At 37.0% G+C, this 15624-nt stretch overlaps 1 protein-coding gene across 1 annotated transcript in view; it reads right to left on the bottom strand.

Annotated features, from left to right (window-relative positions):
• LOC139741673 (uncharacterized) overlaps nucleotides 1-14954 on the bottom strand; it is a 130157-nt gene extending 115203 nt beyond the window's left edge. Inside the window, exon 1 of the mRNA XM_071652253.1 lies at nucleotides 14698-14954. Within this exon, the coding sequence (XP_071508354.1) occupies nucleotides 14698-14776 (79 nt within the window). The 5' untranslated portion in view covers nucleotides 14777-14954. The remainder of the gene's footprint in view (nucleotides 1-14697) is intronic.
• Between the last annotated feature and the right edge of the window lie 670 nt (nucleotides 14955-15624).

Here is a 15624-nt window from a genome sequence, read left to right on the forward strand (position 1 = left end):
CACCCATGCCAGTCTGGCATGGCACCTTGGCATCGTGGGATTTTTCTTTTTTCTGCGTGAACTTGGGAGTTTGATCACTCTTCTCTCCTGAAATTGTGCGCTGTGCTCTACACACGACATAGCAGGCTAGGCTAGGCAGGCATAGCTACATAGCAAGTCACCACTCCACTCACCTGCTGACAGCTTACCGCGAGCAGATAACAGTTAGACAGTTACAGTTTCTTCTGTTGCCGCTACTTTTACTGCCAAAATACTGGCTTTATCATCACACATTATTCGGCGAGACACACGTTGTGTTTTGGAATATAAATGGACTTTCTTCTATGGTTATGATTGTTGGTGTTGGATCAAACTGAGTAAGTGTTCAACAGTTATTGAAATCGTGACATCGCTAGATCTAACGCCGTTAGACATCGCTAGAACTTGCAACTAACACAACTTGGCTTAGAAACTCAGTTTCCGCAGTCTGTGAATATCGTGGACATGTAATAATGATTAATTCACAGCTTCTGTTGGATTTATTTTTACTTTTATGTGTTTTATTTTGTTAAAAAGTGATTTTCCGTGATTTTCCGTGTGGAATATTTTTTCCGTTTCAAAAGGCCGTTTCCGCGTTTTCCGTCCGTTTTCCGCGATCGCGGAAAATCACTGTCCCTACCAATGTGTGGTACCAAAGCGTAGCAAAGGATCACAGATCTGACATTTGCATGTGCCTATTCCTGTTTCGATCAATACTGTCGTATGAAGTTTTGTCACAGTCATAATCAATGCTGCCAGTGACGTTAATAGTGGTGGCCACCCTAAATGGAGACCACGTCACTCCAGTATCCAGCGGGTTAATGCAAGTTGCTTCTATGGTAGGACAGGTTTTTACAGCTATTACACACGGTTAAAATGGGCTGCCAACTTTTATGCATCCAAATTGAGCAGGCTACAGCTCGAGCAATCACAGAGGTACAGCTGTACATTCTGTACAGTGTACAACTGTGTACAGTGTACAACTGTGTACTTCTGAATGAATTCCTAAATGCACTCAGAAGGTGAAAAAAAAAATCTCCATAATAAGGTAGGTTCCTACATTTTCTTGTTATACAGTGTGATGAATATTAATCTAATTTTTCATAGCGCATCTTGGGGAATCAGAAAGACTTGACAGCTAGATTTATGCTGTTAATACCATGTATAGTAAACCAAATTGTAAACAATGGCAATACACTCTCAGAGGCATTTTGGAAGTGACAGTCAAAAATGGGGATGGGGATTATTTTAATGTCTGTAATATTTTGTTGTGCCCTGCAAACATTTACTTAAAATGAGCTAGCAAGTGGCCCTGGAATCCTACTGAAGACAACAACAAAAATTACATCATAGAAACACAAATGAACATTTGTGACCCGCTACAACAAAAAGGTCCTAAAGTCGCGCATGGGCGAAGCCGTGAAAATCGAGCTTGAAGTCAGAGCATTAAAATTGGTCAAAACTTACGATTTTCTGATTTTGATATATTTTTGGAGTCTAACATGTCTTCTATCATGTCGAAATTTTGAAGCAAAATGATGAAAGGAAAGATTTAAAAATAGCGTTTTTCTGAACCATGTTTTTTGGCGTTTCAACGAAGCAGAAACTGGTTCGAAAATTTGGATTGAGCGCCACAGATAGGTTCCGCCCCTAACAACGACCAGAGTGATCTCATTGGTCAGTTTGCTGCTTGCTTCTAACCGAAGCGTGAAGCTCGCACACTACCCAGTCGACTGGTGCGTGCGGGCGGGGTGCGCTATGCTCAGCCGCTTCTCACATCCTGGTCACTGATTGGTTGGTGAGGAGACCGCCGACGCTGATGTGCTTGAATGAACTCTTCGGGGGTTGCTAGGGCTTACCTTCTATTGTCCAGAGGTGAAAACTGACTTGCGTGTCCCTTGATTGCGTCGAAAGGAAGACTTTTAGGGCGCTTTTCTCGAAACAGTGATTTTCCAGACGTCTCGACATGCTCTCTTTTAAACATCGATATCTCGGCAGCCGATTATTTTTATAAAATGTGTTATATATCAATTTAAAGCAGAAAGATTAGGGGATTATATCATGCCATTTTCAAATAATCGACCTCACCCGACTTTAGGGTCATTTTGTTGTAGCGGGTCACATTTGTTTTCTTTCTTTGTTAGATTAACAAACTACATTTGTTTTCTTTCTTTGTAAGATTACATTGTAACAATCACTTTAACAAGAACCACAGACACAATTGCTGGGTGAGTTAAGGTACAATAATCATCAACCAACAATCATGTGAGAGGGTGTGCATTTTATAAACGTTAATGTAGCTACATTGTACATACATGTACATGTACATGTCATAATATAACTTTACATTTTGTTGTGATAATTTCATCCCTTTTACTGTACTATTATCCCCTTTAAAAGAGTCATCATACAATGTATGTATATAATGTATGCAATGTACAACTGTATGTACATAACCACAGTTAATAATTTGGGACAAATGCAATACAGCCAATAGTGAATATAAACAGCAAGAAAGAGATTTGTGCAAGGACGGTGAGAGTTTTTCTTTTACTTTTTTTTTTCTTTGATCAAGTTTAGGTATGAAGACATGTAGGGAGGATGGCACCCTAAAATTCCATCCATGCTATTGTAAAACAGTATTTGTGCATTCTAGAAGCCAAACCTTCCTACATTTCAGCTCTACTATGATTTCATGAACTTGAATACCGGTAGTCTGGTATGATTCCTTTTCAGTGCTGAGGAGATCAGAAAATGTTTCATCTCAGCAATATCAATTTCCCTACTATTGGTATTCCTTTTGAATTTAGCACATATCATTATATTACTTTAAAATTGTTCCCATCAAACGAAGAGGAGTACCAAATGTATTCAACGTCACAGCATATAAAATCCAATAAGGTCCCATTTTTCTGCAAGACAATTCACCACCACATGCAGAGAAAGAGTACAATTGATCCAATTTCTTAGGGTTGTCAACATACATCACATGGCACAATCAGCTCTACAAAAATCAGAGAACACTCTATAAAGGTATGGAAGAAAGCTGGTACAGCTGTACAGTTCTCTGAATACACATCGAAGATTTTTACAAGTTCTCTGCAATAAAACTGCACTTTGGTTGGAATACTGAATTTATGAACTGTGTCACATGCCATTAAATCCATCAGGAACTGTAAAAGTGGATATTTTCATGACAGTAATTTTTCACTCCTTAGGGCCAGGAAAGATGAGTTTTGGGTGTGTTTTGTTTTTTTTTTTATTCCACTGAATCCAGGCATCAACTACTGCCTGGAACATAATTATGGCAAGCAAAAACATTCATATGCTCTATATTTTCTTTTTTTGCTAGTTTCTGGTTGTGTAAAATGAGCGAAAATTTCAACACCCCCCCCCCCCCCCAATTTCAACTTTTACAGCAGATGAAGATGTGAAGGTATTTGATGATAAATGTGGAAATATTCAAAACCCATAAGATTGAAACCCATTAAATCCCACAAAACACATTTCAGAGGTTTTATACTGTATATCATAATGTTATTAACTTTTCATCATTACAAATGTATCATTTTTATAATACAAAATTTACTATATGAATACATTGTAGTATCATATGGATGCATAAAATATCATTTTCAATTGAGTCTTTGTTTTGTATAATTTGGGCAGATTTTTTTCACCACTTGCAAAATTACTATAAAAAAAACCATATACATTAAAAAGTTAAATTGAAAAAGGGCCTTAAAGGTAAATTGTATAGTTTTGGTTGAGACCGAAGTTCAGGTTTCTGACATTTTTTGGTGAGATAATGAGAAACCTCTTATGAAATATGAAAGAGCATGTACAGTAATTCCATGAGGAATTCAACTTTTATTTGATGAAAATTGGTTTTGAAATGGCTGAGATATCCAAAACAGAGTGATTCAATAAAGTGTGGGACCCACATTTTATTACGATCGCTTTGTTTTACTTTGTTTTACTTTGTTTTTGGATGTTTCAGCCATTCCAAACCTGATTTTCATCAAATAAACTTTGAATTCCTCTTAAAATGGTATGCTCTGTACTAAAAGTGTTTTCTTGGTATCTCACAAAAAGTTAAAAGCCCAATTCTCATCTCAACCGATACTGTACTATCCCTTTAAATTGGCAACACACTGTCAAAAACTTGTAATTTCTTTTCTGATTTTGAGCAGATTTGATGAACTTAAAATGTTATACCAGATCCATTTCTCTAATATTTACATAAATGGGTGTACTGTAGAACATGTACAATTTGTACACAGTAAATAATAGCGGAGTTGTCAATTTCAAAAGGACAAAATAATAAATTCTGCAGCAAAATTCCCTTGGGACAAGATGGGTTAAAGAGCTGCTCTTCTGTGAGGCAAGCTCCCCTGAGTGATTGCCGGTGAAGTGGAACGACAGGATGTTTAGGGGATGGTCACAGTAGGAAGAGAAGAGGAGCCAGGGAGGAAAAATGAAGGAAAGAGAGAATGGTGGGGTGGGGGGACAAATTTGAGGCAAATAGCAAAGGGAAACTGGGGTAGAAGATGGAGAAAAACAAATGGCGGGGAGGAGACTAAAGTGCTTTGGGAAGACAAATAAAAACAGCATGGCTGTTCAAACATGGAATGCTTTACATTGCATGATAAGACACTTAATGCACACCATTTGCATTCAGTACAATTCCCATTTAGTAACAACTTTGATTGTGCTGTTGTGACAAATAACCTTAGATGCATACAATGTCCACGTACCTCAAAGCTTGAATACCTTTATACCTGTTACCTTCAAGGCTCTGCGTTCAAGACCCGCCCACCCCCCCAAAAAAAAAAATAAATAAAATAAGGAATGGGTTTACTGCATTCACATCACATCGCAAATACAGTATATTCAGTTTACTTTGTGAGAATCAATATCACCTTCTACATTGTACATTTTCTCATCAATAAAATCTTATCATTTTCTTACATTATCTAAATCCTGCAATTATTTCTCTAAATCCTATTAGTTGTTTTTTTTCCTTCTTTAATAGTTAGTATGAACATGTGTGACACATCACTGCAGAAGGCCACAGATCACTCAGTAGCAATGAATCCATGTAATACGTGTAGATGTCCCTTTTATAAATACAGTTGTATGTTTTAGAGATACAACATTGTGAAGAACAAACAAAACAAAACAAAACACGAAGGTCCATATTTTTACAAACATCATGTGGGGTACACGTACTGTCAATCATAGTTGACATACATCTGCCACTTTCAAGGTGCTGTCAAATTGAAGGCGTTCTGATGCGTGTACCCAATGATGTGCAAAACATGTTTGTGTTAATTCTTTTTACACATTTCTGTCAGTCAGTTTCTAGAATGAGAATCTACCTTGATGATGTGATGGTTATTACTACTCTGTCTTAAGTGACAGGCAAATTTCACACATTCTCCCTCAGATTGGCTTTCATCTAAACTTTGGGATGGAAGTTGAAATACACTGTACAAAGATAGATCTACAAATGAAACAAATCTTAATATCGTCGGCTAAGAATGGGCGTGAAGTTGTCACTAAACCCATAGTGTTCGAGACAACTTAACGCCCTTCTCATTCTCAACAGATGATATTTAGCATGAAAAATTACCCACAGTAAACCTATAGTACAAATAAAACTCACAGGCCTGTATACAATGTACACGCAACCAAGGAGGGGTTCCACCTCCCTGAAGCAACTGTACAACTGTACATGTGTACAGTAACTAGTCAGTCCTTGTCAACACCAAGGAGTTCCATTCAATTCATTATTGATTTAAAAAAAAATGACTAAATCTTTTTAAGAGATGTTTTTGTTTATTATAAGTTTATTTTGTTTCTATTTTATGTTAACTTAAACTCCCACATTATCAAGCACAGCTAATATTTTGACAACATACATTTTCTTGTTATTTTATCTATTAAAAAAAAATGATGCCACATAAACAATGTTTACTTCATCGGGGCTCTATTTCTGGGTTAAAGTACAATGTGGATGTACACACACTGAATACTACACAAATTACAGGTGTACAAACCATGTCATCTGCCTTTAATACCACTCTTGTCACCCAACACTAACCATGTATGAACACATACTTTCTCACCTCAATGCACATTTTTGATCAGCACTACAGAATTCTGTGTGCACAACAGGCACACCTTTCAAGTTTATTTAATCCATTAACTTTAATAGCAGCATTATGTAGATAATAGACAACATGCATTTACAGTGTATAAAAAAAAAACAACTGCTGACAGCGAGGAAAGCTACAATCTCATTTTCTGAATGAAGATGAAGGGGGAAATTTAATGTACGTATTAATTTGATGGCATTTATACGTAAAACTGTATAATCCTCTACAGTATACACGTGTGTATCTCGGGGATTGTGTGGAAGGGCTGCAAAAACACTCACAATTGACTACAAATTTACAATTCAATCACATTGACACCTGATGTCAGTAAACCTAAGACAAAATCATGCATGGATGATATTTTGATTAACTCTTTATGTGCCATGTTCGCACGTCCGACTCAGTCAACAGTGTGCCAACATTGCATATGGGCAAGTCCAAGATAAGGTCCCCTCAGAAGGCAAAATTTCATCTTTGCTCAATATTAACATGCTTGGTATCATTTTGAAGCTTATGAGTTGAAGTTTTGATTTCCATGGAGGAAAAAATGATATTATGTAAATTTATGCAAATTTTAAGGGCTTCATTTGCATAAATGTGAAACACAGCGTTACGTATGGGACATTTATAAAAATTCATATTAATTCAAAGGAAAGCAAATAATATTTGATTAATATGTGGACATAAGAAGTTCATCACATAGTTTAACTTGGTATAAAAATTTAGGGATTATGCAAATGATTATGCAAATTAGCTCGTGTCCTATCATGACATGTCCCATACGTAACAAAATGAGGTCATTTTTTTAGGTTTTTTCTGAAATTGCTAAGGTTATTTTAATGCCCTTTTGGAAAGTTCTAATTTATTGTTTAGAGAAATTAAATACCAGAGAAAAAAGAAAAAAAAAGTAAAAGAAATATTTTTTATTAGGCATTGAAATAATGTTACGTATGGGACAAATGCGTTACGTATGGACATCCTCATACATATTGCATGTCAATGCATGTAGCTAGCTGGAAAGGTCTCTCAGTACACAAATGGTCAATCATCCTGAAGAAAGCATCCCAACATTGTAGGTACTTTTTGAGTTATAGACACTTGAAACAATACATGAACTTGACTGAACAATTTTCAGAAAGTGGGAGGGAAAATGGCAAAATACACAATGAAAAATCAGCATTAAAGGGATGGTGTAGTTTTTTGTAGAAATGGGGATTCAGTTTTCAACATTTAAAGAGATGACTGGAAACCAATTATATGAATCACTTAAGAGCATAAAATCCTAAGACTAGAGGAAGTCAAAGTTTATGTGATGGAGATCCAATTTGAAATGGTTGTGATATATATATATAAAAAAGTAAAATGATTTTTTTTTTTATTAAAAGTGATACACAAATTGTCCTTATTCAGTTTTCAGTAGTAGCCACAACAAAATTCATGGGTATATATACTGAGGAGTGACTCGAATCAATGACCTGACTGCTAGACAGACATCTACTTGATCACTGGGGTTCCACGCAGCAGGTATTGCTTATTTATCAAACTTAATATTTCTTGTGTCAAGTTGTTTTTTATTGAAACTAAATGGCAAACTGCCCTTCATCAATGGATGTAAACACTTTTACTATTCAATTTTTCAGTAGTAACTATCCTGATAAAAATAGGGCATACATACTCAGGTTGGTCATAAAAAATATAGAATATGATTGAATGTGATTATGATGGTAAATATCTGGGGAATATTGTTCCCTTGTCAATCTGGATCAGTATTTGAGTAATTTCAACTGATTTCACCTCAATAATTATGCAAAAATTTGTTTATGGGTATTTTGCAAAATATTTTGCAAAATACCCGATAAAACATGGTTCTCCACACACTAAACGAATGGGGGACAAAGGGCATGCATACCCAAGTTGGTCATAAAAATATAAAAATATGACTGAATATGATTATGATGGTGAATATTTGGGAAATATTGTTTCCTTGACAATCTGGATCAGTATTTGAGTAGTTTCAACTGATTTTACTACAATAATTATGCAAAATACCCATAAACATGGTTCTTCACACACTAAATGAATGGGGGACAAACTGTCCCATACGTAACTGTCCCATACGTAACACGTCATGTCTGTCTTTAATTAGAACCTGTAATTAGAGCTTTTTGCCTAATGACATGAAACTTACCTGTGATAATCTTGAGTGTTGTGACTTTCATCACAGTGAGTTACAAGTTGTAGAATGATATACTTTCAGAGAGTTTTGAGGTTGAAAAAAATGTTCAAAAAAACGAAATTTTTCTGGTCCCATACGTACATGTAACGGCACATGATATTTTCTCTTCTAGAATATAATTGTCATGGTCATTTTTCTCAATTTTTTACATGATTATACTTCTTCTGGATATCAATCACCATGATAAAGTTCAATATGATCAAAGGCCATTAACACTATTTTTCAGGTCATAAAAGTCTCTGAATGTCCCATACGTAACGTGCGCGTTATCTTGGACTTGCCCATATTCTACTCAAATGCACAAACCCGCCCAATCCGATTGATAAATCACCAAATGCCAAACATAAAATGCAAGCTACAGTGTACAGTGAAAGGAACAAAAGCGCGATAAACTCCTTGACTTTACTGCTGCATTTGGCGATTCATCGATCGGTTTCGGCGAGTTTGTGCGTCTGAGCAGAATATGCAAATTTGGCAGGCTGTCGAGTGAGTCGGACGTGCGAACATGGCACATAAAGAGTTAAAGGAAGCTGTGCTCCTTGTGGACAGTCTTTCTCTCCACCCACCATGCACGTTTCTCACTGATAGATACTTCCTGGGGGGTGTTTCATCAAGGAGTTCGTCGGAGGTTTTCACCGACAAATTTGAAAAGCTACAGAAATCCTTGCATCTGATTGGCTGATTGCAAATTTGTCGGTGAAAACCTCCGACGAACTCGTTGATTAAACGCCCCCCAGAACTACACATTTGTATTATCAAGCACTGCACAATGGCACTGGCCTGGGGGGCGTTTCATGAAGCATTTTGGTCGGATATTTTTCTGACAAACTGTTACAAGCTACTGAAATCTTTGCATATGATTGGCTGAGAGCAAATTTGTCCGACGACTTTGTCGGACAAAATGCTTCATGAAATGCCCCCCTGATGGTCCCTGACCAGTAAAAGTCACTGTCGGACCAATAACATTTTCAGGAATGAACTAGTGTACAATGGAAAAATTGGATATGGATACTGGTCCGACAGACCGGTCGGACCAGTAGAAAAAGTGGGTTAGTGTGCAGCCCTGTATTATCCACCTCATTTTTCGTCAGATTGAAAATTCTGAATTTTACTGCATACATTGTACAGTACATTGTATTCTTCACCACAAATGGCATTCAATACTTAAATCCATCAGGATCTCAGAGGGAAACCCTTAATCCAAGGATGGCAACTTTGTCAGAGAATAAATTTCCTGGTTTCGCATTGTACACGTGCAGCAATTTGCTATTTAAAAATTCATTTTGGATACATGTATGACTGTTAAATACATACAAAATATTACTTGTGTAGCAATTTCATTACATGGAATTACAATATTCTTTTGTTCAAAACATTTGTCCAAAGACTAGACTATTGCTATTCAATTTTAAGAAGGGGAATTACTTCCTGAGCACTTGTAATCGCCAAGTACTATAATCGCAAATCAAAAAATGATTTCCTGAACACTTTTAATCGCAATCAACAATTGCAGTAATTGAAGTTTTACACTGGTTGTTTCTATCCCTCCCTAACTCACATTCTAGAAATCTACAATGTATTTTTAAGCACTAATGCTGGTTTTTTGTTTCATCTGCAAATTAATGGTAAATCATGCCTTTAAAGCATAGACTATGACTCAACCTCTCTATTTTTTTGTTTTGTATCTTTAAACACTTTGAGCATTGAGAAATCTTCTGACCTCCAATTGTTAGGTCCAATGGGCAAGCCTTTTGAAAATATTTCTTGAAGCACCACAATTGTACAGTTTTAAAGCTACCAAAGGATACTTTCATTTAAAAAAAATACTACAGCATATACCTACACTATACTTTCATAACTATGAGATCTGGATGAAAGGATCTTGTTTCAAATAGAAGTGAACAGCATTCACCAAATCAACTGAGGAGGGTCATAATCTGAACAATGGTACAAAGCAGACCGGGCAGCATTCTGTGTATCATTGCAGGAATATAACAGTATTGTCACGCCCATGTGGGCAAACCTCTGTGGCTTTTATTCAATTCATGGTACTTATACAATACCACAAGTCTGCAAAAGCTATGAAATGTACAAATGTAGCTATTCATGGGGGAGGGGGGGGGGGGGGGGGTTGGACGCAAGACATCACCTCACTCGTATAAAATGTATACTTTCAATCAACATCTCATTTTATCTTCACCACGAAGGACAGGCAAAATAGCTGCCCAGGTGCTGGATTTTGGAAGGGGGCTTTTTAAAATTCTTCAACCGTATAAGATCCTACAAATACAACGGGCCAGTGCAGAATGCATCGCACACCTCACTGGTCCTATACAATACACAAATTGCAATGAATCACTGCCTTCACTCTCCCAAACGTGTCCAGTATAAGATCACAAAAGGTACAGTACATGTGATTTCTAGATCCAACTTTCATGGGGTCAAACACACGATTGGGGTAGTGGTAGTGTTGGAATGCGTCATTAAGGGGATTATGATACATCTAGAACTTAGGCCAAATCTCTTTAAGGATTAGTGTAATTGACATTTAAAACCAAGCTCTTTTTATTGTATGTTACACAATGTAGGGGCACAACACTGTCTCTGGATTTTCTTCACCTACAAACTGTTGTATACATAGCATTTTGTTCTGTACAGCTGTACAATGTACCTTACAAAGATGACATGAACTGTATGGACACTTTACTGCATACCGCTAGAATAAATAAATAAATTTAAAAAATGAATAAAAAAAACATATCGTAGCTTACAAAAATATTACACTTACGTGAAGAAAGCCTTTCGTGTGCTATTAAAACATGCCAGAAAGTGTGATTACTAGTTCTTATCTAAAAGTTTCTTCAAGCATTACCCCTTTGGGTCTGTAAAATATCTTGCTACAGTTTACATTGGTAGATCTATAACACAGAAAACTGTGGCTTGCCAATACGGGCTGCTCTTAGCTCCAATCCTACTGTATACATTGTAGATGTGGCTGGTCCAGAACAATAAATACAGATTTGTACTACTGTACATTGTATGCTTGTTATGTGGCAAATTTAGAGCATACAATTGTAATATGAAGTCACATTTCATATCATACATCAGTCAACTTTCCCTGAGTACTGTACAAAATGTACATGGAGAGGAAAAGGAAATGATGCACAAATCAATGCTTTTATCCTTTAGATGATTTTCCTTGTTTAGAAGGGTTTGGCTGACTGTTTGATCATCTCTGATTAGGACTTTGCCTTGGCAAGGCATAGAATGGCGCTTAGAGTTTTATCTGAAAACTAAACATTCCCAAAAGGAGTCAACAATGCATCAGAGACAAATAATCCTATTTTGGTATTTAGCACGTCTAGGGTACTTCCTAAAATTGCTCCAGATGACATTATGAAAGGCAGGAGAATCCTGCGTGGAAATATTCAGTTGTGCGATAAAAATAGTAGTTGTTGTTCATCATGCAGCTTATTCCCTGGAGGAAGACTGAGATAATGGCATTGCCGAGGTCCAATTGCATTGCCTCTTTTTGTAATTTGCATTTCAAATTGGTTCCAGTGAATATCACTGTTTCATGTCAACAGTAAAACAAATTACATCATCCTGTATTTGTGTCAAAGATATGAATTTAATGAATCTTGTAAATAACTGTTCTGTTTGTTTGAGTCATGTACAATGTATAAACTGTACTGTACACACTTATAGAGAGACCGTTATAGAGCGCTCATTGTATTCTACCTCAAAAGATACTCATGGCACTGTAGAACAGAGTACATTAAAATGCATCACGTTACGACAGAGTATTACGGAAGATACAGTTGATGAGCATGGGCATGATGGCATGGATTGTCCAATGATCATATTGGAGACATTCACTGTGTGCACTACACTTTAACTGTTCGGTTTTCACAACATTGATACATGTAGTCTTGATTTCTTGATTATAAGATAATGACTTCTAATTCCACTGCATATATACAATGCATGATTGGCAATCTAAACAAAATTAATACTTTTCTCTTTAATTGTCAATTTCCAAATGTTGCTAAACTGATTTATTCATAAATTATATATTCATAAAGAGTTATTGATCTTACGTTCGATTTATTGAGCATTACTCTGCGAATTGAGCAAGAGATCAACTGAATAAAGTGATTGTATGTCTAATATTTCACAGATAAAACAACATTTGATTTTAAGGCACAGTATCTACTTTATAATTTAGCAGATCGAGCATGACTTTTTCAAATCACACATGTATCAACCCTCAGATTATTCTTACCATCAATCTTCAAGAAACAGGTCCAAGGTCATATAAATAATATCAAAATGCACAAATCAGTGACAAAGATTACACTTTTCATCTATCAGTTTCTCATCTGAACATTTTACCCTTGTGCTTAGATCCTAAGCTTTTTATGTCACTGATTGACATCTTTTCTCCTGCAGCACACCAACTTTGATTTAAAAAAAGGTAAAGCTTTCCAATGATTTCACTAATTTTTCCCCAGCAGAACAGATCATATGCAGTAAGTGACCCCTACAATTAAATGCCATCACAGGCAATTCCACCATAGCCCAACTGTACCATTACTCCTTGTGAAGAAATTACAGGAAATTGGCATTGTCGAAATTGGCATTTTCAAATCCAGCACCCATAAATGAAATATCATATAATTGCTTCAATAACAAGTTCTCCAGGGATACCAAAAGCTCTTGCTTTTTTGACAATTAATTTACCCTGGATGCATCTCTTTAGGTAAGAGTTGGCCAACGGACTTAGTCCGATAATTCGCAACTGGCGCCTGGTGGGGGGATTTGCACGTAATGCCCCGCTACATCGGCACCTCTGCCACAGCAGAAATCAATATCTCACAAGCCGACTGTGATGAACAATGCACCGCCAGATTTACATGGTCTTGCACTCTCAGCAGCAGAAATCAATAACTGCCTTTTCATCTGATTCCCTCCTCTTTTTTCTTTTTTTTTCCTTTTTGTTTGTTTGTTTTGTTTTTGTTTTTGTTTTTGCCGACCGTACCGGTATTGTTTTTTTCCCCTTTTTGGCCAAACCAATCATGACACTCCACAACCATGTACTAGTATATCAAGAAGTTCCTTTCACTGGGCAAATTAGTCAAAGGGTTGTGTTCATTCAAGATGCTATTAAATGCACAAATTCAATAATTTACCGGTACTGTGTTTTGGCACAGAACATCAGTCCCCTTAAACACCAATCTCAAATGCGTAGAAAGGGAGTACTGACAGCATTGAATGACACAAACCCATTCATATTGACTCATACTCTGTTCCATCATCATTGTTACAAAAATGAAAGAAGGCTTCACATAGTACACAGGCACAATGAAGATTTTAACAAAGTAACAATCTTGCTGATCTGTATGCATGCTACCAACAGGGAGAGGGATGTTGTGAGATTCTGTGCAACTCACCAATGAAAAACTTCATTGTTCAGCTCTATTGTGAAATGGCTTGTACAGTGAACATGAAGAAACTATATCATTCAGTATTCATTTCATAATCATATCATTGTGCCCTCACCGCAGTCAACATTTACATTTCATATCAATTATTGATAAACATCCAAATCCATATTTTCCTCTTTTATAACACCACAACCTCGCTCACGCGCACATTTGCATGGGATGCCAAGATGCTGAGTCATGAAAATCTCACTCATAATTTTGTTTTGAACTTGGCATCCCTGGCACCATATATGCACTGACTGCTGCTACTAAAACTCTTTTGACTAAATCGATAGTCAATGAACACAGAATCTAGCGCTACACTCATTCTATCAGACAGACGTCAACCGTTCAGTATGGAGCTTGAGTACTGCATTAAACACTAACACCATAAAACAGATTGGATCTACATTAGTATACTCAAACGCATCATCAAATCAGGATGCCCCTGACAGTGTCTAACGTTTACTAGTGCTGATGATGTAACATTAAAGCTCAAAGCAGCAGAATTTATGAAAATTTGATTTTGTCAATGAGGGAACTGTATTGTCTTCTAGAGGGTTAAAATGACAGCAAAACCCATTACAGCATAAGCCCTAGTGTCACAACACGTCTGTAGTACACTGTACAAAACAGCTGGTAATTCTTTTCACGAACCATGATAACCACACTGCCACTGTCTCGTATACTCGGCAATGAGCGAATACACAACAACCTGTTTGCGCCCACATTCAAGACGTGATACTGAGTACGGGTAGGGGTACACGAGATGCCTTCTACCGATACCGTCACTCACCTATGTTCCCATATGGGTTGGCAAAAGAAGCGAAAACAGCGTTAAAAAGCCACGCCAGGCGAAGAAAATTCAGCAACATTGCTCCTTTAACTCCTCCTGCCCATGTTTGATGTGATATGGTCCACTACTATGGTCCGTTTCCTTGCAGGAAAAATGGAGAACGCAGAGATTCGCGGAGTGTATCGTCTGTAGGTGATGCCTTCCTTCACACGGAGATGATAAATTCCTCCTCCGGTTTTTGGCTCCTCCAGCAGCAGACGAACACACACTGCACATGCACAGCATGAGCATTCACCGGCCCTGACGTTAGGAGCTGCCTGCCTGGCGTAGGAGTACCGTTAGCACTGGGAAGCGAGGCACCATCAGCTTACACTGCACACACACACGTACACACACACATGACTTCACGCTGAAAATAAAAGCTGGCTGCAGCCATACAGCCATACGAGTTCTGTAGTCTCTATACTATACCTTGATTTATATTTTGTGGTAGTTTTTCTAAAATAAATTCTTATCTGAAGAGTATTATCCGCTAGATGATACGGATTAATGGTTTATTTTATATCAAAGAGATCCTTACATGTTCAATGATGCTTGCATCTATCTCATTTTGATGTAAATCTTAAAGCAGTCTCCAATGTTTCATACTTTTTGCTGAAACTAACAACTATCAAAGCAGCTGATTTCTTCAACAAACGCCAACGGTATTGTATTGTGCCTTTTCCAAAAGGATCGGTGATGAATGAAAAATCTGTTATCGTTAAGATTTTGGTCATGTTTCCCATATAACGTTTGGACGTAGGAAAGTGGAAAATAACACATAATTGTTTGATCTTTACATGTCTTTCGGTTTGAATATTGACCCACAGTGGATGACGTCAGAGCGAGGAATGCGTGGGCTTATGTCATTTGATGGGTAGTATATGC

This window comes from Diadema antillarum, unplaced genomic scaffold, assembly GCF_040938485.1.
Source record: "Diadema antillarum isolate AM-2024a unplaced genomic scaffold, OU_Dant_1.0 seq00000945_RagTag, whole genome shotgun sequence".
NCBI lineage: Eukaryota > Metazoa > Echinodermata > Echinoidea > Diadematoida > Diadematidae > Diadema > Diadema antillarum.